The 26,866-nt window shown below is 38.4% G+C and overlaps 1 protein-coding gene across 2 annotated transcripts in view; it reads right to left on the bottom strand.

Moving 5' to 3' along the window:
- Positions 1-23,695, bottom strand: part of srbd1 (S1 RNA binding domain 1) — a 74,295-nt gene extending 50,600 nt beyond the window's left edge. The window contains exons 1-14 of one of the 2 annotated variants that reach the window (XM_012865012.3): positions 23,604-23,695; positions 23,172-23,245; positions 20,378-20,762; positions 19,669-19,908; positions 18,312-18,478; positions 17,894-18,011; positions 16,580-16,718; positions 16,162-16,258; positions 15,847-16,033; positions 5,395-5,498; positions 5,008-5,115; positions 4,425-4,582; positions 1,763-1,853; positions 1,488-1,595 (exon numbers count right to left, since the gene is read on the bottom strand). In XM_012865012.3, coding sequence (XP_012720466.2) covers positions 1,488-1,595; positions 1,763-1,853; positions 4,425-4,582; positions 5,008-5,115; positions 5,395-5,498; positions 15,847-16,033; positions 16,162-16,258; positions 16,580-16,718; positions 17,894-18,011; positions 18,312-18,478; positions 19,669-19,908; positions 20,378-20,762; positions 23,172-23,245 — 1,976 coding nt within the window. In that variant the 5' untranslated portion in view covers positions 23,604-23,695. Of the gene's footprint in view, positions 1-1,487; positions 1,596-1,762; positions 1,854-4,424; positions 4,583-5,007; positions 5,116-5,394; positions 5,499-15,846; positions 16,034-16,161; positions 16,259-16,579; positions 16,719-17,893; positions 18,012-18,311; positions 18,479-19,668; positions 19,909-20,377; positions 20,763-23,171; positions 23,246-23,434; positions 23,456-23,603 lie in introns of those variants that run through there. The other variant, XM_012865013.3, reaches the window with a different exon arrangement.
- Positions 23,696-26,866: the final 3,171 nt, after the last annotated feature.

Here is a 26,866-nt window from a genome sequence, read left to right as displayed (position 1 = left end):
GGTGTTTGTTTGTTTTTTTCTTTTAGCTGTGGTCACTTTTGATCACCTGACGAACAGCCTACTTGAGTTAAATTGTTGTTTTCAATAAATTGGCTGCTCATAACTTTTGATGTCTTGTTCCTATTTCTTCTTTTTGTAATTTGAAGTTCTACTTAGAACCTTCTTAAGATCCAACGGTACAAAATGTAAATAAAAGATTTTAAACTGATCTCAAGATTTTGATCAGGAGCATCTATATATCTATATATATATAGATAGATATAGATGTGTGGTGTGTGTGTGTGTGTGTGTGTGTGTGTGTGTGTGTGTGTGTGTGTGTGTGTGTGTGTGTGTGTGTGTGTGTGTGTGTGTGTGTGTGTAAAAACTCAGGAGACAGGAACTATGGAAAAATAATCAATTGGATTTAAACTCAGTCAATACTCCTCTCTGGTTCTGCTTTTGAAAAGGAAAATGTAACATTAGAAAAACAAAGTACACGTTGCACCTACAGTATGACCTCTGGCGCCCGTGCACATGTATGAAGTTAAAAGTATAGGAGAACAGCTTTTACAAACATTCAAATCGAGCTCAGACTGAACTTAAGCTGTGGTCCCACTGCTAACCTCGAGTCAACAAACACACATGGAACTCAGCAGTGAGTAAAGGAGATGGTGCAAACGGCGGCCAGTGGTTATTATGCTTGGACAGAGGTTCTGTGCAGTTCTATTCTGAAGCTTGGACTGGATTTAGTTACCAACGAGACTTGGACCACAAACCATCTCTTTAATTGGACTAAAGTGAAACAAAGTCCAGATGGCTTTAATAGGTATTCTCTTGAGGACACGTTCCAATTTGTCTCCCTCCATCTCATCCAGTGTGTCTCCTTCCCCCACACTTTTTCTGATTGGTTGCCTACTTTTCACATTCCTTCTTGCTCTGTTTCAGCCATACATTTTTCTCTGAAATGTATTTGCTTTTTCATATTAGATCAATTTCCCACACGTCATCATCCCTCGTACAACTAGCACATTCTTTATCTGGATGTTTGCTATAGTCCAACTCTTTGAGTACTTGAAATAAATCTTTACAAATCCAAACTACTTCAGTGAACATCTCATGATAGCTCAAACATAGAAATATCAGAAAAAAATAAATGGGTGGTTCACAATTGCTGCAAATTATGCACTATAGTGTGCTTAATAATATTACATAATAATTAGAGTCGGTGCAATAAAAAGATTGAATATTAATCAGACAACGTAGCCATGTCCTTGCCAATGAGTTTAATTGGCTTTGTTGTGCTATAAGTCGCAAAATAGCAACAGGGTAGAAAGGAACTATTAGGGGCTTTTAAAGGAAAAATAACAGCTTATGCTTAAATGCTGTAAAACATTATAACATATTATATTATATTTACAGCATTGTAATTATCTGTTTACAGAATCCTAATGAACTGCATTTATACTTAGCATCATGTGTAACTAGCATGTACTGCATTGAGACCTTACCAGTAGGACACATCCAGCGGGTGAAAATAACGTCTAGAGATGAGATCAGCAAAGAAGGACTCAGTTTCACGACAAGCAGTACCATTGCCAATGACCACCTTGGTGCAACTATTTGATACAAGAGAAAAAAAAAAAGGTAAGAAAGAAGATGACATTAAAACAAATTAATAATGTTAATTGTACTATTTTCTCGTTAATAATATTTTAGCCAGTTTAGTTCAAAATATGCTCGACACATAATTCTGCTTTTGGCATTAGGTGTTTAAAAGTCGTACCTGTATTTGATCAAAAGGTGGCGCAATTTCTCCGCTTCTCTTTGCTGTCCTGAATTATGCAGGTACACGACATCAGTATGCAGGATCTGACCTTGAAACAAAGACAAACAGAATACCCAGAATGCTGCGGTAAATTTTAAACAACACCCACTATTTCATTTTCATTTATTTATTTATTTGAATTAGGACAATGCGCATTCATCAACATGTCAGCATAAAGCATTAATGTAAATATGCCAGAATTAGCACAACAGCTAATTTGCATCCGCTGTCCTAAGGCAGGTAAGAACAGAGAACATTAAACAAGACACTACGGGAGAGAACAGAGCGAACACAAACAGATAAGATGGCAATAACATAAAATCACAATAAAATTAGGTTAAAAGGCACATGGAAACAGATCAATTTACCTGTGAACACATGTCTGGTTAGTTTTCAACCAATGTTTCAAGGAGAATTTAAAAACTTATGTAGGTTGCACAGCCCCTAACATGAGCTGGCAGTGTGTTCCATAACTGTGCTCCTCTGATGGATGTAACCATTTGGCCAAATTTGGTCCTACGCCGCTGAATATTACAGTCTCCTCTGGTTAAAAGTCGTACATGTATTTGATCAAAAGGTGGCGCTATTGATTATTGGAAAGTTTTCATTAGAGCTGAAACTATTTCCACAAGTTAAGTAATTCAACAACGTAAGAGAGGCACTGTCTAAGCCCCCTCAGCAGGGGCAACTATTATGGTTTTGCTGTTTTGTCAGAGAAGACAAATGGAGTGCAGAGAAATAAAAACAGAGAAACAAACCTCCGACCGCACCATGATGGACCCAACACCTGATATATGCCTGCATCTGTGTGCCAGCATGACTCGTGGTCACCCTGAGGGGGGACATCCCTTCACACAGCATGAAGCCACTCACTCTGAGACACATGCCAAGACGTAAAGCACGCTCGACGTTATGCCGTGACTAAGGTCAGGCCAGCTGGCATCTGCTATCAGGGACAACCATCTTGTTACTGTATTAAATCTAGTACAGTTGGATAACAAAGGTGTACTTTTAGAGTACAGAGATTTTTGTGCAGATGCCTGGGTGGGTTTTGGAAAATCTCAGAAATCATGTCAATATCCTAAACTCCTCTTCATTAAATTGCAAAGGTGAAGATACAATGTAACCTTTTTTTATATAGACAATTTCTGACAGATCTGACTGGCCCGAATCTCATTGTTTAGAGTTGTATTTTTATAAGTTAAAATGTGATTCTTTCTCATTGGATTTAGTCTAACAGCGACGATGATGAATACCAATGTGAATGCAATTAAGTCTGTTTCTTCTCATGTACCCCCAGAAGACATTTTATTTTGATGTGGACTTGTGGCACTTTAGCATCATAAATACAGATGCTGTCCTAAGCTTTTGTGTTATAATGTCGATAAAAGATTATGTATAAGAGTGTTTCTGTACAGGTTATATGAATACAATAATAATTTTTGTGTCAAAAGCAGGCTTTTTCGCCTAGAAAACACTAAAGGCATCATTCATTTTCTGGTATTAGTTAGAGAAAACCTACAATGGATGTTGACGATTCTGCTATTAAAGGTCAATTACAGTGCAGAATTAGGCAAAAGGAGGCACCAAATTTCAAATTCAAGTAGTTTTGTATTTTCAAGCCATTTTTTAAGAAATTCACATTTTAATTAAGGTAAATTTGTTGACATCACTGCACTCTTTCTGTAAACTTGTCCTCAGTGGCAGGCAGCAACATTTCCCTTTATTAACCAACGTCCTGGGCGCACTTTCTTTTCAATACCTGATTGTAATGTAAAAACAATCATACCAGTTTGTGATATTTAAAACAGCACTGTGTAAGTTTTGACCAATGTTTTAGCTTAGTTTGAGATATATTAAAAGGGTATTCGGGTCAATACACAGAACCTGACGCGTATCGATGGGCTGTGCGGGCTTCCCTTCTCAAAAACTCGCCTATTTAACTTGAGAGGGTCAGACACGTTGCTGAATGGGACCCACAGATCATGTGACTTAGCGCATCGCTTTACAGCAGTCTGAGCTCCCCTTAAACACGAGAGCTAACCTTACGTGCTTCCACTTTTCTCATCCGCGAGTCAAAGTTTGTCATGGCTGAGGGAAGAAAAAAAAAGAGGAAAACTATGTCTGAGGAGGCCAAAAAGAGAAAGCGAGACAGGGATCGCTCCAGAGGAAAAACAAGAGTGGATCGTCAAAAAGAATTTGCCCATTTGTGTTTGATGAAAGAGCAATAAAGATGCAAGACCCATTCTCTTTTCTCATCGTTATTGTTAGACTGGTAAGTTATCTTTGAGTCTGTTGAATACAGAATATGTCCGAGTCTATATTTTTCAGTTTTCTAGAAGCTAAATGCTAAACTACCAGGCTAAAAGTAATTGTTAGGCAACAAAACATATTTGACAGAGGGGTGAATGTGGCCTTGTCTTTGGCCTTCAAGGACACTAAACCTGGAAGTTACAGATCTAGCTCTGCTTGTGGCTAAAAGTTACACCACGCTGCTTTAAAGTCAGAACATTAAAGAAGAATTTCTTCTATGAACACATGTTCTCAAGTTCTTCTTGATGGAAACATGTAAGGAATATGCTATGTCCAGAGTGAACAGGATAGACTGGGTGTTACTTACTTGTATGTGACAGGATAGCCAGTTTACAGCCATGTCTGAAGCCAGGGTCCACCCCCATTATGACACAGCCCCTGACTGGGCAGACCAAGAGACGCTGGCGGAGGTTTCGCACAAACATGGTGATTGATTCTTTTTCCGCTGCACTTGTTAGCTTAGTTCTAAGGAGTTGGACCAAACGAAAAGATAATCAGACTAGGAGAGGCGACAGCATAAGCACAAATTGTGGTATACAAATGAGAGGCACGCGCATATTCTTGTTTTATTATAAGGGTAAAAAGTAAGAAAACTAGATTATTTTCAAAGAGGTAGGGGTAGAACCCAAACCCTTAACCACACAACCGAAGTGGTGAATGTATACGACTATTGTCTCTGATGGATATCCTAAACATATCAAGGATCCAATTATTCGCACGTATGTACAATTGTGCCCAATTTTGTTAATCTGCATATTAAAAATATATAGATTTCAACTTTTTGTTTGCGTTATTGTCAATTGACCAAAACATCTTATATCAGAATCCTGACAGAAGAAGCAAACATTTATTTTACATCAAACAGGAAATAAAGTTAATAATAAAAATACCTGTAGCTTCGAGTGAGGAAAGGCAGAATAAGCCTTTTATACGAATCCTCTACTGCATTTCTGATAATCGCATTAAGTTGCTCTCTGGCAAAGGTCTTTGGTCTCCACCTGCAACAAAACAAAAATGTTTGGTTTATTTTGGCTAATGTATTTGGTCTTGGGGGTAATTCCAAAGATAAATGCAACCAATAAGAACAGCCTGTCAGCTCAAAACACATTTTATAACACAGTTAATCAGGATTGTACATTTTTCTACTGATACAACAATTTGCCATACTCTCTGCTATCATGAAAGAGAGTAAAGCGACCTCCTCCTGACATCTTTATTGCATTATATAAATGCCTGTCTGTGCGTGTGAAGGTGCCTGTGCATTGTTGTGTTCTGACCTGTTGTTGATGCACCACCGAGTAAACTCGCTCTTTACTCTGTCAGGAATGTTCACCTTCACTGTCAAGATCTTCAGACTCTCCCCTCGGTTAATCGCCAGTGTCTGAACACAAACACATAGAGAGAAAAGGCCGTGTGATCAAGAAACTGACAACCTTCAGAGAGCACTCACTTTAACCTACAATACTTTTATAACGGCTCAAACACACAGCATCAGACAAAGATTGTCTGAGAAAGTACAAAACGCCATTTTCAAATATAATGGCCTCCCTCTTTAAATGTGGTCCTGATTATAACCTGAACAGTAAAATCAATACAGCCATCAATTTGAACCTGTCTGACAAAATGAAGAAGGCTAAAATATTTCAAAGAGGAATAGGTCTTGCCTCATCTAAAGATATCATAGAAAAGATGAGAAACAAAGTCAGTGACATCAATCGGTCAGGAAGGGAGTCCAAAGTCATTTCTAAAGTCCTATTTTGACGGGATTAGTTTTACCTGGGGACCACATGCGATTTCTAATGATTGCGGAGATTGTCTGCGTTGTTAATCCAATGTGAATCAGCCATGTCAGTAATTTGTAAAGTATAATTTCCCCTGCAAATTACCTACTATATTGTGCTGAACTTTTAATTGACGAGATAATATTAATCCAATGTGATTACGGTAGACATCGCTATGATTTGGACAGAAATGGGCAGGATCCGATACGTGTTTAAGCGTTTTTGGTTTCCTGGGCGCATTATTATTTGCTTTCGGCAAAGAATGGAGGCTAGAAAATCTTTTAAGTCCCAGGCCATCAAAATCCTATCGTCCCGTAACGTACAGCATCAAAAAGTTATGGCTGAAAAGAAGGAACTGATGCAAATAATGGATCACATCGTGCAGTGCTCTGCGCAGTAAGACTCATTTCCTCCCGTTTGTAGCCTTCCGTTTCAAAGCTAGCTAGCACTGGCATTAACAAAGCACCGAGCTGTGGCCGTAGCCTGCAAAGTAGTTTTAACATCAACTCACACACTGGTTCACGTCATTCCTCGAGTTGATTGATATAGTAATCAACCAGAAATTACATTCTACACAATACGCAGCGAGATAACAGCATATCTGGGAGATGTCCGTGAATTTCAGCTTCGGTTATCCCTTATTAATGCCCCACACGAAAAGCAGACAAATATTATTTATTTTGTTTACTCATAATAGCATTTATTTATTTATTACATGGGGTCATCAGATAATGCGTATCCTGTGCCAGTAAAGAAAAAAATGGAAGTTGGTGAACCTTCTCAGTAGTAAACGGCGTATCAATGAAGCACCTCATTGATACGCTCGCCACAATCAAGCACATGAAAAACTTGTCCAGGAGGTCGCACAAGAACCCAGAACAACATCTAAAGCACTGCAGGCCTCTCAGTAGGCCTTTCAGTAAATGTGTAGCAAACAATTTATATAAAATAAAAAACACACACCCCTTAGAGTAAAAGTTTAGTCCAGCTTCCTCTTGCCTGCAAAACATAACTAATACAAAAACAAGAACGTGTAAGTAATTATTCTACAAGAAACCCCAACTCCCTCACAGGTGCATAAAAAGTAATAAGCCTAGGAGTGTGTCCTGTGGCCGGGCCTGTTGTGTTGTGTGCCGGTTTCCCCTGAGAGGAACTGTAACATGCTGTTAAGCAAACAGCAGTAAGTGTCTGACCTTTTCAGTCGGGAACCTTTAGCCCGCTACAGAACAGGGCCAAGAAGCAAGACGTCAATCTGGAGCCCAAGCGGAAGAAGCAAGCTGACAAATGCCACCACTATGCCACCATCAGCTTTGAGACCGCAAGGCCTACCCCCCACCCACTCCCACACATCGTGCCACAACCATTACCACTCAGCAGCACTGCTGGGTGTAGTGTGTCCATATGCAGCTTACACACACACACACACACACACACACACACACACACACACACACACACACACACACACACACACACACACACACACACACACACACATGAAAACAGATTTAAAAAACACAGCTAATGGCATGGCAGAAACATGGATTAAAGCAGTAAAATTGCCTGAATAACGAAGAAAGTTAGGATTTCTCTTCTTGTGGCATGTTTCAGCCCAAGGCTGCCTCGACAGCTTGTGCTGAGATTTCTGAAACTATCTTCATCAAACCTCTGAAATTTAAACATGTTGTGAAAGAAAGCAAGCAAAATGCATCTCTGAAACCCCTCGCCTGCATTGTCGTACATTTAAAACTGCAATGTTAAAACCACTGTCCTAAAGGTTCAGAGTTTTCTCGAATCAATAAAAGAAACCCTCCATCCTTATAAATAATTAATTTTGTCTTGGATGGAGGGGGGGACACTTTTCATTGAGTACAGTTATTCTCTGGGGAAAAAAAGCCAACATTAAGAAATAATTGTTTTAACAAAATCACCAGTGCATCTCTTATAGGGACCTATAATAGTTCTAATAAAAACAATGTATCTAAAGTGTTTTGTAATTTATACCTCACTTTTCAAATTGATGAAAGTGTCTAAGATCTTGTATGACTGTACTTCCCGTTTTCCTGAGTAAATCTCTTCAAAAATGAGAAAGTGAACAGAGCAAACCTACCAAGTAAGGCGTGTACGCGGATTTTCATCAAGTCTGTCTACAAGAAAACTGCAGCTCTCCTAAACTTGCCCAAAGTCAGTCAGAGTATTAAAAAAAAAAATAAACAACTGTTACTGTGACAAACAAGAAAGAATGAAGATTCAAGTTTATCTTGCTACCTTCAGAGTGAGTAGGATGGTTAGAGAGGTAAAAAAAAAAGTAACAAAGCTTTTCTACATGCTAAACAGTTGTTTAGAGCCAAGACAGGAAAAAATGTTTCACTGTCCTACCATCACAAATGTAAACATCCAGAGATTGCTAAAACGTACTGGGGCTTTAACTGGAACTATGGGCTAAAGCCAGATTAGATTAAAACCACATTTAGACCAATCCCTATTGCTAAGTAAGCTAGCGCTTTCAAAAACAAGAGCTGAGAGTCTAAACATGAGGAAATGAAGGGGAAGCTTCTGGAGCAATAAGTCCCGTCACATCACTGAAGTATGCGTGTTGCTTTTGATGTGCTCCTATTCTAAGTCGTACATGTCTATACTAAGATCAGTGGTGTGTAAATCACAGTGTTCTGCTGCACATTACTTTTATGTGCTACCACGGCCTCTTATAGTTAGTTTTTTCCATGTCAAAAGATCACCTCACCATATGTGAAGAAAATTTCAATTCTCAATGAGAATCCCAAGTGGTCAGGTAGTTAGAGGCAAAATAAATCAGACGGTTAGTCAAGCTACAAGTTTTTCACATCCTGGATCCCCAAATGAGTAAAATATCTGCATAGCCTAGCGTCAGATTGTCCATTCTTGATATTATGTTGCATTGATATTGCAGTGGTGCACATGTACGGTACACATGTTGTGTGTTAACTGTAATCCAAATGCAGTGGAGTCTTTTGTCGTGTCCAACAAATCTGTGGCAATTTTTTTTTCGTGATCAATTTATATAGACAAATGTGTTGTAAGGCGAAGGTGCAGTGTTATTTTTCTAAGACATCATGTCTTCCTACTCCACTGAAAATGAAAGCCAGATATTCAATAGTGTGACAGGGGTATAAGATCAAGTTTTTTGGTAACAAGCATTCCTGGTGAGTCTAACCCAAAACAAATGACAAACATTTGTGGAAAATGCCCCATCCCCACGTATCTGTGGTGCTTTGGGCCCATTTCTCTCCCGAATGCCTGGGACAACCTGTTAGACTGAATGCCATCCTGGACGTTTTGTAATACCAGAACGTTATGAACGAAAACACTTGTCATGTCAAACAGGAAATCCATCCCCAACCGAGGAGAGCTGAAGCTAAAGCTGATCTTGAGATATTAGGCATTGAGAAGTGGTTAAAGATCCCTACCTTAGTATGTCCTAACCTTGGAATGTTATCAGAGAACATTAAGTCCTATGGGGAACATGAGGTTATGCAAAGCATTAACGGCGAGAGACCAATAATTAAAACATGTTTCTTAACGTGGGATTTTTTTTTTGCCATAGAAAAATAACCTAAAAACAAAAATGTTATGTTTTAGGAGTTTTTAAGGCTATTAACACATTTTTACCAGGAGTGTTATAATTGTGTCGTGTACTGTACTGTCTTTACATGGATGTCATGTTTAAGAGTTTTTTGTAAAATTATAAAATAAAAAACACCTTTTTTAAAAGCCAACATCATGAGGCAAGGATTTAATATTTTCTACATGTTTTAAACTTGTATGAAATCGTGTGATAACTAGTTTAGCTTTTAAACGACTAATGTTAAAATGAAAAACGTAAACATCCGTTTACTTAACCTAACTGAGGCAGGATGTCACTTCTTAACATCTTCTAACCTAACAATAATAAATGTCTTAAACAATCTTTTTACCTTGTTATTAGGCTCAAAAAGCTGTGGTCTCTAAGACTAGATAAATGTCATCCTGTGCTCTGTGTTTTTTCTTCTAAAACACACAGTCTTTACTTAAGATATAGACGATAGTGTCCATCTATGAATTTCTCCGTTTTTATCTGCGTTGATTGCTGGTGAGAGATGGCGTGATATGAAAGACGGATGTGAAGCAGAGTGTAAATATGTTTATGTATTAAACATGCCAGTAGTGACAGCTAGCCAAATGCTAAGCCAAATCCTGACAAGACCAGAAAGACAATCTCTCCTCTGTGCTTTCCTTAATCCTTTCTCCAGCCCCGAAGCAAGGGCAGTCAGCCAACGACTATCCTGTATCTGTCTCCTCCTCTCGCTCATCTGGTGCGTAGAGGTATACTGTCATCAACACATCCATCCATCCACCATATCAAGAACAAACAGATGCATGCGCACTGACAAACATTCACAGAGAATTTGCACTTTACTCAACCTAGTTGGCGCACGGTAACACAAGGCCAAATGTGGTTTATTGGAATAAAGCCACCTGATGATTTTTTTGTTACACTATCAGCAGGATTCCTACATTATTTCCATTTCAACTGGCCATAGATTTTCAGACTCAGTTATATAGAATTTTATGACTTTTATTTTTTTTAACAATATTGACATTTGAGTAAAATACATTCCCCTGTTTGGGTTTTACTGTTTCAAACAACTGTTAATTAAATTTTAACTAATATTTGGATTCAAAATTGCATTTTAAAATTTGTTTCTTTGCACCAATGTCTATAAGTGTTTGACATATTCAGCTCTTTTTATAAGCAAAACCTAAAAGGTTTTTATGTTGTTGTTTTTTCTTTGGAAAGACACTAAGTGGCCTTGTGTACAAATGGCAACAATTAACTGAACTTGACTTGCCATGATATTTTTGCACGAGGAAAGCAGTATTGAAGCAGGTTACCAGTTCAGTGGTAAGCTAACGAGCAATATTGCTTTTTTTCTAATAGCCGCAAATTTAGATCAGTTAAAATATATATTGTATAACTCTTGACTGGATGGTCCTGTATAAAATACCTATACCTGGTTTGTAATGAGAAATGCTTTATTTTGCAAACTTAAAAAAATAATTTCAATGCTTTGTTTGGCATCTAAACCAAACCCAGTTAAAGAACTATAGGTTCTGTTTTAAACCCAGAAGGTTAAAGACTTCTCAGATCATGTCTTAATTTATCATCTAATAATGGAAAGACTATGGCACTACAACAAACTAGCTGGAAAATGGCCGTCTGACAGACCTGTTAAGGTAAACATTAATCAAGGAAGCTGCCAAGAGGCCCAGGGTAACTCTGGAGGAGGTGCAGATATTTACAGCTCAGGTGGGCGATCTGACAGATTTGAGCTAAAAAAAATGGCAACTATTAGTCATGCCTTCAGTAAATTTGGATTATATGGAAAAGTAACAATGTTGGAAAAATACCATGAAACGTTTTCTAGGCTGCTTGTTACAAGCAATGTCCGCAACACGGCAAACCTTTGGAAAAAGGTTCTCCTGTCAGATGGGATCTATAGAGAATCTGAGGCAAGACTTGAAAATTCCTGTTGACAGACACTCTTCATCCAATAAGAAAGAGATTCAGCTATTTTGCTAATGAAATGGACAATACTTTCAGGCTACAGAGGTGCTGGTAGAGAGCAAAAATGTGCTCGTACGACACAGTTGTAAAGATCTTTTGTTTTAAAAAAAACTGAAACCTTTCCCTTATATTTTACAATTTCTTCAACCAATTATGCCTTATTTGCAGTGGACCTATCACATAAAATCCCATAAAATGTATGGCTGTAATATGCCCAATGTCATCATATAGACACTGACATGTTTTACATATGTGTAACCTTAAAATCAAAGTTACTCTCCACAAACTGTTTATCAAACAGTTGTGTTTAATTGATGAAGCATTTCAAACTGGTTATCAAACAGTTGTGTTTAATTGATGAAGCATTTCCAGTCGTTTAAACTCCTCTGCAGGCGAACCCCAATCAGAAGCGCTAAACTCCCGTTTGATCACTGTGCAAATCGCATCAAAACCAGCCCTCTTCCCCATTCAGTAAATCTGCTCTGGCATCCTGCAGAGCGCGCTGGAGTCTAATGGCTATAAGGTAATTGTGTATCCTTCAAAAGAAGACTCAAATCAAGTCTAATGGAATTACATCTGGGATAAAGCGTTATACTTTCAGACAAGCTGAATGCCAGAGCGTCCCCTAAACAGATGAATTTATACAGCTGCTGTCATTTTATATAAGGCCTTTACTGCGATATTCATCAACTGTTTCTTTGTAAACACATCATCAGAAAATAACATTTTAAGGCGGCTATGATGGTTAATGCATCATAACTCACTTCTGTGTTAATGATTCCACATTAGCAGTTATCATCATAAGAAAAATCTATTGAAAGATGGAGCAATATACTGGAAAATAAAGTTTTAATTTAAAGAAAAATCTTAATAAAACCAGATAACTGAAATATACATTCAGGGTTCAGTAAGTTCATTAGTTGTTTTTAGTTTCAAGGACTGATTAACAGCTCCCTGGGACAACAACTCCCTCATCTTGTCCTTTTCCTCCCACAAAACAAGAGCCGAGCTTAACATAATGTGCTAAAGCACAAACACACATGCCTTCTGTCAAAACACATCTCTCACCTGCTTCCTCCCCCCTGCCAACTGCGTGGCAAGAAAAGGTTCATTTTAGCCGGAATCTGACAGCTAGCAGGCTCACAGCGGCCTGTGGATTAACGCTCCGTGACAAAGGCGAGTCATCGAATTAAATGCCTTGCATACACAGAAGACGAGTGGAAGGGGAGGTGACGTGTGGATTGGAGGGATGGGGTTTAGTCAGAGAAAGAGGGATGAGGCAGATCGGAGGAGAGCATGAGAGATAACTGACGGACGCACCTCAGTGTCACTCATCTTGCCGTGCTTTCTTTCTTTTACCGCCCCCCCCCTCTCCCTCTTCCCCATCCTTTTGTCCGCCTGTGGGCCCAGCAGCAGAAGCTGTCACCACAGAGGACCGCCTGTCAATCAAAGCCTCCTAATCCAATGGCATGTCGGCAGGGGACATGTCACATATGTTAAGAAGAGAGAATGAGGGGGACTTTCGGGCCGCGGCTGTGTGGAGGAAGTGTGTGCAAGAATGTGTGTATGTGATTGAATGACTGCAGGGCAGCGCGCGGTTGCCAGAGAGTGTGGTGTGGCAGAGGCAGCGGGTGACGGGAGCCGTGGTGACACATGAGGCCCGGGACCAACTCTGAGTAACCTACCAGTCACTGGAGAGACTGAGGGCGAGCGGAGGAGGCACAGGAGGGGGAAATACGGAGGCACAGACAAGACTAACTGCGACTGACGTGGGTAGCATTCAGGACCGGCACGCCAGACAGGAAGTACCGGCGACACGAGCACGAGCAGAGGGAGTGTGTTAGTGTACAGGTGTGTGTGTGTGTGTGTGTGTGTGTGTGTGTGTGTGTGTGTGTGTGGGACAGGTAGGCGTGAAGACTACACGCGCTATGAGAGGACAAAACTAATTATAGCTCAGCAGAATCAATGCAGCTCTTTGTTTCATGCTTGTTCTCTTATAGTTGTGCAATTATTTGTCACTAAGTAAAATTGCCTGCTCTAGTCCTAATACACCATATACAATTTTTTTTTACCTCTGGCAAAAAAAATAATATATATATATATATATATATATATATATATATATATATATATATATATATATATATATATATATATATATATAGTAAAAAGCCTTAAAATACAACCAATTTTTGATGCAGCAGCAGAAATTTATTATAAAAAAATAATAATAATAAACAAATCCAGTCGTTGAGAAGATTTGTTCAGTTATACAATTATTTCTTATTTCCACTAGAAATAATTGTGAGAGAAAATTTCTGGTGGAACGATGGTTGGTGACATCGCCTTTAAATTAAATGTAACCGAAGCATTTTCTTAAAATCATAGGAGAGCTATACAATATCAATTGTGGTGTTGCAATTGCACCATAGATGCATTTGCAACACCACAGATTCAAATAGAAAAATGACGATATCGATCATGACTAACAATGTCCACATCAGCTTTACTATCTAAACCATACGAGCTGTGATTATTGAAATCTGCAATCCTACCAAACAATGCATCTGAGCAGTCATTTGCGATACTACTGGTTGCACAACGGTGTATTGTGCTGCACTAATTTATAACTTACTTGCTTATGTTGCACAGAGTTTCTACAAACATCTTATTTATAATCAATGATTTCACCCAGTGCATTTCTGTAAGACAATGGCCACTAGGCTAAGAACCTATAATTTATCTTCCACCACCTCATGTGAGCCATATAGTAAAGGGCATTAAAATATCTTGAGAGCTATAAAGAATGAAGCAAATCTACACAGAAATAGTTCAACAGAGATAACATTAACAATTTACCACAGTCATCTTAATCCACAGACCTAAATCCTACAGAAAACCAACAGGAGGAGCTAAAGAGAACGGAGTTTACAAGAGGACCAAGAATTAAAGATGAACATCCAGAGAGAATAAAGTCAAGGATCTTTCTGCCTGCTTGTGCTAAGGAAGATTTTATTAAAACTACTACTCATCCACATGGGTTGTCCTCCCCCACTGAATAAATGCACAATAATTAAAGGTTTGGCTTTTCTTATACTGCTCAAAAAAATAAAGGGAACATTAAAATAACACATCCTAGATCTGAATGAATGAAATATTCTTCTTAAATACTTTGTTCTTTACGTAGCTGAATGTGCTGACAACAAAAGCACACAAACATGATCAATGGAAATCTAATTTATTAACCCCTGGACGACTGGATTTGGAGCCTCACTCAAATGTAAAGTAGAAAAACACTACAGGAGGATCCAGCTCTGATGTAATGTCCTTAAAACTAGTCAGAATGAGGCTCAGTAGCGTGTGTGGCCTCCACCTGCCTGTATGACCTCCCTATAACACCTGGGCAGCTCCTGATGAGGTGGAGGATGGTCTCCTGAGGATCTCCTCCCAGACCTGGACTAACCCATCCTCCACCTCCTGGACGGTGTGATGCAACGTGGCGTTGGTGGATGGAGCGAGACATGATGTCCCAGATGTTCTCAATAGGACTCAGGTCTGGGGAACAGGTGGACCGGTCCACAGCATCAATGTCTTCGTCTTACAGGAACTGCTGACACACTCCAGCCACATGAGGTCTAGCGTTGTCTGACATTAGGAGGAACCCAGGGCCGACCACACCAGCATGTGGTCTCACTGTGGGTCTGAGGATCTCATCTCTGTACCTCATGGCAGTCAGACTACCTCTGGTGATGTACTGGCCTGTCTCCTGGTAGCTCCTCCATGCTCTGGACACTACGCTGACAGACAGCAAACCTTCTTCTCACAGCTGGCATTGATGTGCCATCCTGGAGGAGCTGCACTACCTGAGCCACTTGGTGGGTTGTAGACTCCGTCTCATGCTACCACTAGAGAGAAAACATTCAAAGTGACCAAACCATCAGGCAGAAAGCAGAGGAACTGAGAAGTGGTCTGTGGTCACCACCTGCAGAACCTCTCCTTTATTGAGGGGGGGGGGGGGGGGGGGGGGAGTCTTGATAACTGCCTCTAGTTTCCACCTGGTGTCTATTCCATCTGAACAATGGAATAGACATTATCAGTCAGTGTTGCTGCTAAAGGGGACGGTTTGATTTTACACAAGTGTCACAGACTTGGAGTTACGACTTGGAGATTGTTGTCTAAGTGTTCCCTTTATTTATTTTATGAGCAGTATATTTTTTTTACTGTGAGATTATGCTTCTGTAATATATAATATATTTATAATTAGGCTTTTTATACATCTTTAGCAGGAGTACTAATTACTGTAGCAAGCACTAACTTGTCCTGTGCATGTGAGGATAGCTAATTACAGCGGTGCATTGTGTTACCTGATGAGGCTGGATGCGCTGGACGTTGCAAGTAAAGTCAAAATAGAGTTGGAACTTGTCAAAGTCTTTGGATTTGTTTTGCTCCGCTCCTGGCTTCTTGTGGCCTCCGTCATGTTTCTCCTGCTCTTTTTCCTTGAGTGCCGTTTTTGACACGCTGGACTGGATGGTCACAAAGCTCTTTTCACATCTGAAAGAAAGAAAGAAAGAAAGAAAGAAAGAAAGAAAGAAAGAAAGAAAGAAAGAAAGAAAGATAAATCTGGATGAAATATCTAAGGAATATTTACAGTAGCAGAGGTAAAGAGAAATTATTTTTACAATGTTTTGATGTAGGAGAGCGTCTCAGGGTCTTTGGCTATCATGTCGGCCAAAATATGCTCCATACCAGTGGCAACTTCTTCCACAGATGAAAGACCTGTCACACACGAACAAGCACAGAACCATGGTCAACTTAGAAGAAGAGCTCTTTACTTATAAGATTTTAATGCTTAATATTAATAACAACAACAACAATAATAATAATACAAGAACCACATTTATATACTGTACAACTATTTTCATCCACATCACTTAATCAGTTACACATAACATGCTCCAATGTGCCAGAATAGTCCACAATAAATAACTTGAGTCACAAGTATCTCAGTTTCACCTCAGAGAGTCATAGTATCATGAAATATCAATCATTTTCAGACCTGCATGTATTGGCCTGTGACGGCAGCTGGCTGCCTCCTACCTTCAGTACCAGGCTTCACCCAGGTGCTGAGATCCAGAGTGTGAGGTGAGTTCAGCAGCGCAGTGGCAGCGTCTTCGAGGCCCAATGCTTTGGCCCTGCGAGCCTTTGTGAGCTTGCTGCCTTTCTTGTAGGGAGAATACTGCAGGCAAAACACAAAGCGGAGCTCCTGTTTATTCTTCATTTATAAATGCTGCCTTTGAGCAATCACACCTTTTTTTTAAAAAATGTTCTTTAATTCTCACATCATTTCTGTTAAAGCTAAACAATTAAACTGTTTTCTAGAGAAAATAAAAGTGTTAATATCTGAATGGGAATAAAGCGCAGGTCACATCATGCTTTTGTAATTTCATAAACAAAAGCTGCAGCAGCAGACTTGCTTATGGTTGATGGGCCACGTAGTTCTGCATATACGCTTAAAAGCACGATCTGAACCCACAGGACGGATTGAACTGCCCCTTGTGACTCATAACAATTTACTCTGACTTTATGTGACGCAGCCAGGACACATTTAGTAGCAGCTGTGAACAGGGCCTTATATTCTCCACAGAGAATACAGGGAAACTCTGCACACAAATAAGTTATTAGGCCAGCTGAATGTACTCTCACTGCTCTACATGCACACATTTGATTTAGATGACGGTAACCGAGACACAAGCGCTCACAGGCACTAATGGGGACGACTAAAGAGAAACAGAACTGTCAGAAGAATCTGGACTGGCTGCAACTGCTATTGTTACTACAATATTTAACTATAGATTTTTTTCCCCAAACCTTACATTATCTATAAAAACTTAGAAGATAATGTATTTTTTACTAGTCGTGAAAATCAATTAAGATCAAATCCATTGAAGTTAAATGCAAATCAATGAATGCATAGTTTTTTAATTAATATTATGGAGATAACCCGTAACAATCTGTAAAAACCATGCTTGGTTTGTTCCGGATTTGTTGGACCTTTTGTGTACTTTAAAAAAAAAAACATTTAAGAAAAAACATTTATTTAAAAGAAATTGTCAAAAAAAAAAAACTTCATTACAATGTGCCTTAGTTTTATGTATGTTTTATAACAACACATGGCTCAGTTAATTGTTTTGTGTTATATTTGTCTTTTCATACTTTTTGCTAAAAATGAACACAACTGACCGACGATCCTCACAGGGGAGGGACCTCATATTTTTAGTGCCAGGGGTTGTAAGACATATTTTCACTGCACACCAGGCCTGCAGTCACTCAGGTGTGAATAACACTGACTCTAAAGTGACATCTTCAAATCAGAGTAAAATTACAAAGTTTATCATGATGTAAAAATCTGACCACATGATCTAGGTCATCAGCTGATCGGCAGTTCCTAAGGCTTTCTTCCAACTCGGGTGTCAAGACACCATCCTTCTTCAGGGTCTGGATCACAGACTGAGTCTTCTTAGCAAGAGCACTGAGGCACAGGGAGAAAACAGACAACAACAAAAATCCATTTTAACCAAAGTAAGCAAGCCCACCACTACTTAACATTTACAACAGACCAGTGCACAAGTTTGGGTTCTCAAAGCTGAACCACTACCACCATCTAGTGGCCAAAGGCAGACACTGTGTCTGAGAAAAACACTAGCTGTTTGTACATATCTGTACCTAAAAATGTGTCTTTATGCACTCAGTCAATACTAATCAGTTCTGTAGAGAGTGATGGGGTTTCACAGATGAAGTTTATTCTGTTTACTATGCCACATTTGCCTACCATAACTCCTCATAGACCATCTGGACATCTCGAACAGCGTCTGCGTCCATGTGGTTGATCATGTCTTTGCGGTAGCGCACCATGAAGGGAATCGTGTTTTCCTCACTTAGCAGCATAATGATATTTGCACAAACCCACTGCTCCACACAGCTCAGCGTAGAGAGAAGCTGAAGAGCACAACAGACACAGTAGAGAACTGAGTGATGGAGAGAGAATGCCTGTTAATTGGTCAAATGCAAACACGTTTTCATGCATTTAGTTGTTCAGTCTTTGCAAATGAATCCGTGCATTGTAAGAATTACTTGTTTTCTTTCAGGTTAAGATGGACCATATTTATTCGACTTTTATGTGCACTTAAAATCCTTAAAACTTCTAAAAAATTCATGGTATGCCTTATATATGATTACCGTTGTGCTTTCTGACCAATTTTATGTGGTACAATGTACTCAAAAATGTGTAAGTACGACTTTGGTTAGCAACGAAGCCGCTCCGCTCAAAGGATATTCAGAGCATTACGGTACACTGTGTCACTACCTGATCGGACCCCTGAGCTGTCTACAAGACTGCCTGACTGTAATGTCTAAACTAGACGTGCATTCATGAAAGGCATCCCTCGCCTGGAGTACACACTAGCAACAATAAACCTAGTATGTTAATTCAATATAAAACTTAAGTTAATTTTGGCTTTATGTTAGAAACAGGACAGTGTAGTCCAACTACTCTGTCCCCCCTACAGAGACGGACAGATTTCTCTCTCAGGAGAGAGCTGAGTATGTGAAGGGGCGGAGTGATGTTACACACTTGGGAAGAATATTTAGTGCGCCTTATAATCTGGTGCGGTTTATATGTGGACAAAGACACACAAGGACACGTTAATTCACAGTGCGCCTTATAATCTGAAAAATACAGTCCTACAAAAAGTGGAAGAAAATAATACAGTGAACTTCAAAAAAAGTTACGTTCATACATTGTTTTGCTCAAAAACTGATAAGTAGCAAGCAAACATGAACACTTTACATCAATGTGTCTAGTTGGGTGAGGTAGGGTTTCTTTATTATGACTAGAGCAACAGAGCACTAAACTATTTAGTCCCTCTTGTTTACATGGAGTCATACTTCTGAGGCAACCATAATTTTGTTCATTAAACAGTTTTTGATCAACTATTTTTCTTGACTTAATTATCCAAGTGTACTTTCTAATTTTGCTATCCTGTAAACAATTTCAGAATTAGAGCATGTAAAGCATATATTAATGGTGAAAGTATCCTGACTGTCCCACTTGATCACTGCTCAGATATAGTTATGTGTTGTGATTCTAAGTAAAAAAGGGGCCGAAATAAGTTGTATATGAGCCTTACCTCAACCAGGTCCCAGTTCATATTGAGTTCATTCCTCAGAGACTGTGCTTTAGACTCTGGTAAGGTAGCTCTTTGTCTCTGGCACGCCTGGCTGGTCGGCAGTCTTTTCAGACTAGCCTCATCGAAAGTGAAATCCTCGTCCGGTTCTTCCTTCTTCGTTACTTGGAGTCTAGCTTGTGATGTCCCTTCGTCTGCGCATCCGTCCGTCTGATGGGCGTCTGACACAATGAATGAAATCCGCTAAAAAGGAAAAGCCAACAAAAATATTAATTATAAAATGAGGTGAAAATATGAATAGATAACAAAAACAAATTAGCTATAGGCTGTATTAAGCATTGTTGTTGGGATAATCTCAGATAAGTGTTCCGGTTCAGGTCAAGTTATAGATCAAGATCAGATTATTTTTCTTCTGTGCAGAAATTTTCAAACGGATGTTGAAAGTATTCTGACATTTGCTGATAATGTTGGAGGTTAAACTTACAATCTTACAAGACCAGCGGCTACAGTTTTATTGAATAAGGACATTTCAACAAAATAAATAACATAGAATTTATTCATCTCAGGTGAAATGTGTAGTTTTATGATCCGTAGGGTTATATTTTATTAATATAAACACCTTTGACACAAAGAAAAGACTGCATACGTGAATGTGAATTTAACCCGTATTATTCATGCTTATTCTCACTGAAGTGTTAATTCTAATAATTACCTCTTCCTTCATCCTGGTACTCTCTTCAACCATCTGTTCTTCTGGGCAATGATTCGGTGCCCGTCTTTTGATTTCTCCTAAATCGTCCTCATTAGTCTGTTTTCTCTTTGTCCCAGCCGACACAGACTTGGTAGTTGCTTTTGTTTTTTGAGTGTTGGGAGATTTAGGTTTGGCTGGGGGTTTGCGGGGTGCCCTTGGTTTAGGGTCTTTGGGCGCTTTAGGGACCTTAGGTTCTTTGGGAACTTTTGGTTTAGCAGTCCGTTTGGGAGCTGCTTTCCTCCCCCCAGCTGTAGGTGCTCTGGCAGTTTTGCTGGAAGCTTTTGTTGACTCCGGTGGCCTCCACTCCTCCACGTCTTCATCGCTGCTCAATATCTGAGAAAAAGACCTAGCGGTACAGCAAGAATAAAGATGTCAGTGAAGGAAAGTACAATATTTTACAAAATCATTTATACCTTTTTATCCTTCTTAAAGTTTTTACATCACAAACGTAAAATTTGAATGTATTTTGGGGGAGTTTTAGTGATATAACAACATAAAGCAGTGACTGAGAAGGGGAAAGAAAATTATGCATGATTGTCAATTTTACTTATTTTTTTTACAGTTAAAACTTTGACAAATGTGGCGCCCTGCATCTGTGTTCACCCCGTCTGAGTCAAGCATTTTATATAACCTAACCTGGCAAGCCAGACTAATAATCTGTAGTACTCTACGTTCTGCACATCAGGCGCTCTTGCTTTCGTCACAGCTGGTATGTGCTGCCTTAAACGATAACACTGCAAAGTGATTGGCCCGCATCGTTTTTTGGTTCGGGCCCGAATGATTGAGACGGGAGCGGGACAAGATGGATTATCGTCTGTTTGTGAACGCACAAATACCGCGAGAATTCAGCTTGCAGCTTGTTACAGTTACGAGTTCATTTTCTTTTACCAGCTTTCTACTGAAAGAATGAAAGTTTGAACTTTTTGGTAATATACTGCAGCTCAAGATCTAAAAGATTGCAAGAATGTCTTTGAACATCGATTCACTACTGAACTTTATTTTTATGAGTCTTCTTTTCAGTGTTATTTGCCTGGACTAGTTTATACGCAAATATTTTATCTAAACTATCCTATTGTAGCTCTGGTTCTATATTTAGGCTTGCTGTCTTTCTGTAAGGTGAATCCCCACCCCTCTGACAGGTGTTTTAAGAATCGCTCAGTATTTAGCTCCAGCCATTGACTCATCAACTTCATTTAGGATCTCTATCCCAGCTCAAGAAAAGCAATCCCCAGAGTGATGCTACTGCCTCCATGTTTCACCATGAGAATGCAGCCTTCAGGGTAATGTGCTGTTTTAATTTTCTACCACACATAGCAGAATGCGTTTGGGTGAAAACGTTCAATACCAGTCTCATCTGCCTTTAACATTTCTTTCATGTCCCCTACATAGATTGAGGCAAACTGTAAGCACAACCTCTTCTGATTTCCTTTCAACCATTGTTTATGTTTTGACACTTTCCATAAAGACCAGATTTATGGAGTGCAAAACTTACAGTTCCTTAATCAGCCTTTCAGTTTAGGTTGATTAAATTACACCCAGGTGAATTTCTATTTATTGGACTCTTAATCACACATGCACAGAACTGAACTTTATGGCCATTTCGCATCATTATTTTTGCACTGCCAACGTTGAACTTTTCAAATTAATGCCTTTCTGCACCATTATCTTTGCACTACAAACATGGCTGAACATTCTTTTCAACACTTTTTTTTAAACTGCTTTTCTCCTGCACTGTTACATTCTTATCACTGCTGCACTTTAAATTGTAATGTTATTTCATTTCAATTGCAATCTCATTACATTGTCGTAAACTGTATGCAACGAAATTTCGTTTTGTGTGCACTCTGTACATACAAAATGACAATGAAGTTTGTCTAAGTCTAAAGTAACATCACACCACTGGCTACACTAGATTTTATATAGGCATGGCAAAGTTTTTAGATTTCTAATTGTAAACCTTTTCGAAGATCATATTGTTAGGGATTATGAGATTTCAGAGACTGTGCTGCAAAGGCAGTTACAATGTAAATTACAGATAGAAGACAGACTCTGGAGGCACAGAGTCTGACATACTTAGATTGGACAGAATGACTGATTAGGGGAAGATCTGTCAGCTTGGACACGTCTGCATTATAGTATGATCTTCTCCACCAACGTGATAAAGGGAACACTGATATACTGGTTATACCCCTGAATGTGTGTACACAATGGATCCTACTTAATGTCTGTGTGGGGAATGAGCGGTGCTCTCTGGCGTCCGGAAATCTACCCGCTACGTTGTTGTGTGTGAGAGTCCAGTACTGAAGCTGTAAACATCTCTCTGTCTTTTAGATTAAATATGTTAAAATATAGTTTCGGTTTCAAGAGTCGTTTTATTACTACAGAAGTCTACAATAGAAACGCCACATTATTCAGCAAAACAACCTGGGGTGACCGCAGCCAGGTCGATTCTTCAAAAATATACATTTTGCTTCTATAACTATGCACTACTTTGTGTGCCTCTCACAGTAAATCTCAATAAAATGGGCTAAACTGAAGCCTTTAATTATAATGCAATACAATTTTAAAAGGTTTACTGGATACAAAATTTTCTGCAAGTTCCTGTAGAGCTAATCCTAGATGCAGGTAAATTATGGCAACAATAAGAGGTCCTTTAAAATCTTCTAGTCACTTTGAACATGGCCACAAAGCTACTTTACAAAAACTAAGCTTAGTCATGAATGCACATTTAAATAAATGAGTAAACATAACTCACAGGTCGGAGTCCATATTTTCATTCTCGTTGTACAGTACAGGTTTGGCAGTCGTTGCTCTGGGTCTTCGCATCATCTGTCAGGAAAAAAAATATATAAGAGGTTAAGAGACATTATATGAAAGCTGCAACCATTACAGCCACTTACTTAGCTAATTTAACTGTCAGTGGTTTTCCTGTGAGCAATGTTACTGTTTCCCTTTCACAGCGGAAAAGAAAAAAAAGGACTAATGCTATTTTCTAATTTCCCTCTCAGTTAAAATTACCGAAACAAATGTGAGTTCGTCTAGCTCCCATAAGCAAAGGTGGGTGGATAAGCCTTTCAAATTTCCCACTTCGTGCAAATGCTAACTGCTTGACAGACATTTCCAGCGGGTCCCTTCATGTCTGCCACTGTTCCTCCGCATTGTATGAAGCATTAGTAAACAAATGTACCTTTATAACGCTGAGTAGGTTTGGGTAAGAAGCAGCTGTTTCACAAAAAAAAAATCACAAAAGCTAAAGAGCCGCTTCCTGCAACAGCAATGTTTCAACCAATCACATCACGCGAAGGTCTACATCGCTGAGGTAATTATTGTTATGCATTTTGTATACCGCCCCCTATCGTCTGGTTGTGCCGGGGTTGCTGATTACTTCTTTCAAAAATTCAAAGCAGAGTAATAAATGCACAAAAAAAATAAAATGCACATATAAAAACCTTATCAGTTTCAGTTATTACAATATCTTGCATTACTCTGCCATAGTGGCTAATCTATTATGAAGATATTTTCTAAATCCATGTATTCAGTTGGTTATTCAATCTAACTTTTATTGATTTATTTTTTTATTTATTTTGCAATACTGTACATCACATGCCAACATACACCGTGGTTCTCAAAACTCTACTCTTTGCTGTTAAAAAAAAGCAAGGTTTGTAATGTAAAAACGGTTGCACAATGATTAACAATTGAAAAACAAACAAAGCTGTGTTGATTCAAGTTCAGGATTCAGGGTTCTTTGGTAAAGATGAACACATTTTTAAAGTTTATTAGAAAAACATTATTGAACTTTTGCATGAAGCTAAATATTATTTAAATTAATCTTCGCTGTTGTATCTTGTCTGTCTGGCAGGTAGCTTATTTTTGGGTTGGAGTAAAACTGAGTCCATAGTTCAGAAGCTTGTTCAGCTGTGTGTTTGTTTGTGCAACTCATTCCTACAGTGTTGCTTTACATTTTTCAAAAATGTAAAATAGAAAATAATTTTTCTATGTAAAATAGAAAATAATTGTGGCCCACTTCAGAAAAAGCTCTGTAACAATTACCTTTCCCTGGTCTCACTCAGAAAATGTTCCCCACTCTATGTTGTAGCTGCAGTTTCTTTTCATTTTCATTTCCTTAATATTCGGTATTACAGAATTACAGCTAATAATTTAGGGATGATAATTCAATAACAATATACAGTATATCGATCGATAGACATGTGGTGCGATGGAAAACAAAAGCGTCTATAAAAAGTTAAATAGAATAACAGTTTTCCTTCCTTTTGCATTCTAGCCTATCATGGAGGTTAATATTACAGTCATTACATCTTCCCAACCAATCACAAACAGACCCAGGAAAGTTCTGCCTCCTTCAAAGACTTCAGGGGGCACATGTACCTTTTTCTTTCTTAAAGACTTGCAGTTTTGGTGAAAAATTGGTTGAATAAAGGCTTGAGTTTGAATTCAGTGTTTGTGTATTCCTTATCTAAAAATAGGTAATTAAGCAACAGCATAAAATGGCCAGGGTGGCACTTAAATATATGTTTTGAGTTTTCTTTTTGATGATTATCAAGCAATATGATTTCTATTTTATTGATATGCTTTTTTTTCCTATATCATCCAGCCCTATGTATTCATCAAAATCCTTTTTGTTTTATGCATCCTGGCGAACAGCTGCTCATGAGGTGGGTCACTGCAGCATTATTCGATTGACAGCAGATGCATCACTCATTGACGATGACTGCAGTTCTGTCTGCTTTATTTCAGGAAAGCACATGTGGAATAATTTTTTTTATCTTTCCGAATCTGACCCAGTCAAATGCAGGACAGTGCTGAAGACATCCAGAGGAAGCACAGTCAATCTCTATTTATATCACCTAATTTATCATCTGCCTAATTTAATTTATTGTAAATTATGTTATAGTTCTTGCGTATTGTCGACTTACATTTAACACACAAATCCATCTGTATAATATGTACATAGTACCTCAACCAATCATTGTGTATATTTAGTTCCCTCACCTGTATATATGGGTTCACCTGTACATGTTTTCACCTGTAAATACTGTCTATATGCTATAAAACCACAACTCTTATATATCATACTATTTATGCTGCATGTACTTACTGCTTATTAGACTTCTGGTTGGAAGATAACCTACATTTTGTTGCTCTGTACCTGTGCATGTGTAAAGGCAATAACATTGAATCTATTCTAATTTAAACTAATAGAAGAAAACCTGAAATCCATAGATGTGACTTGCCAAAAAAATTGTAAGTGTTCTCAAAATGTTCAGTATCCAAAAACCATCAATTTAGGACTTGCCTATGCTTTTCTTTAACATCTGTAGCTAACACTGGACATGATAAGGTATATGTTTATGACATTATTAAACAACTACTTTAAAATTACATATTTTGTATACATTTTCAACTCTAACATTTGTTAACAATAATCTTAGATTTGTGTGAGAATCCTCAAAGAACTAAGCCCTTCATGTTTTAAGATCCTAACAAAGGACCTGGAAATGTAATTTGAGGTCTGCAGTGTTTCCCATCACTTTAAAACAGTTTGCTGACAATTTTCTGTCTCAATACTTCCTTATATATTTATACTTATTTATCGAGTAAACCCATTTAGAAAAATGTTTTTTGTCTGAACTCAGCATGATGATGCAATGTCTATTAGCAGAAACCTCTTTGAAGCTACCGCAATAACAGGAAGTTAAAATCAGGAAGAAGCACTAGAAATACGAAAGAAATTTGATTTGCAACAAGAAGTAACATAAACAACAAGGATCTGAAAAAGTCAAAAGAATCCCAGATAAACAAAGCCAGATCCAGGGACTACAGGCTAATCTTGATTGTCTTAAAGGTGTACTAAAAAGAAAGTAATTCATAGACTGGGTCTTCTCATTTCACTAATGTGTTCACTGTATATATATATATATATATATATATATATATATATATATATATATATATATATATATATATATATATATATATATATATATATATATATATATATATATATATGTGTGTGTGTGTGTGTGTGTGTATAAACCACCATTGCCTTTCATTTGTTCTGAATAATCTAACTCATAAAAAAAGAACAAATGGAACTGTTTTCTTACTGTTGTGCTTACACTCTTAAAACTATAAATCAAAATCCAACAATATTAAACCTATTTCACTAGTTGTAGTGACAAATGTTTGCCAAAAAATAGAGTGCTTTATTCAGTCTTTGAAAATCAAGGAAGATGTTTAAGCAGAAAAAGCTCATATTTTTTCTAAATTTTTCTAATGTGCTAGACTGTGAATATCCGCGGAGCTTCTGAGGAACTTTAATGCCCACATTGGCAATGACAGCAGTACCTGGAGGGGTGTGAACATAGAAAATGGTGTGCCTGATCTGAACCCGAGCGATGTTCTGTTGTTGGACTTCTGTGCCAGGCA

This window comes from Fundulus heteroclitus, chromosome 22, assembly GCF_011125445.2.
Source record: "Fundulus heteroclitus isolate FHET01 chromosome 22, MU-UCD_Fhet_4.1, whole genome shotgun sequence".
Classification (NCBI taxonomy): Eukaryota; Metazoa; Chordata; class Actinopteri; order Cyprinodontiformes; family Fundulidae; genus Fundulus; species Fundulus heteroclitus.
Note: the sequence above shows the minus strand (reverse complement) of the source record. Positions and strands in the feature narration are given on the sequence as shown.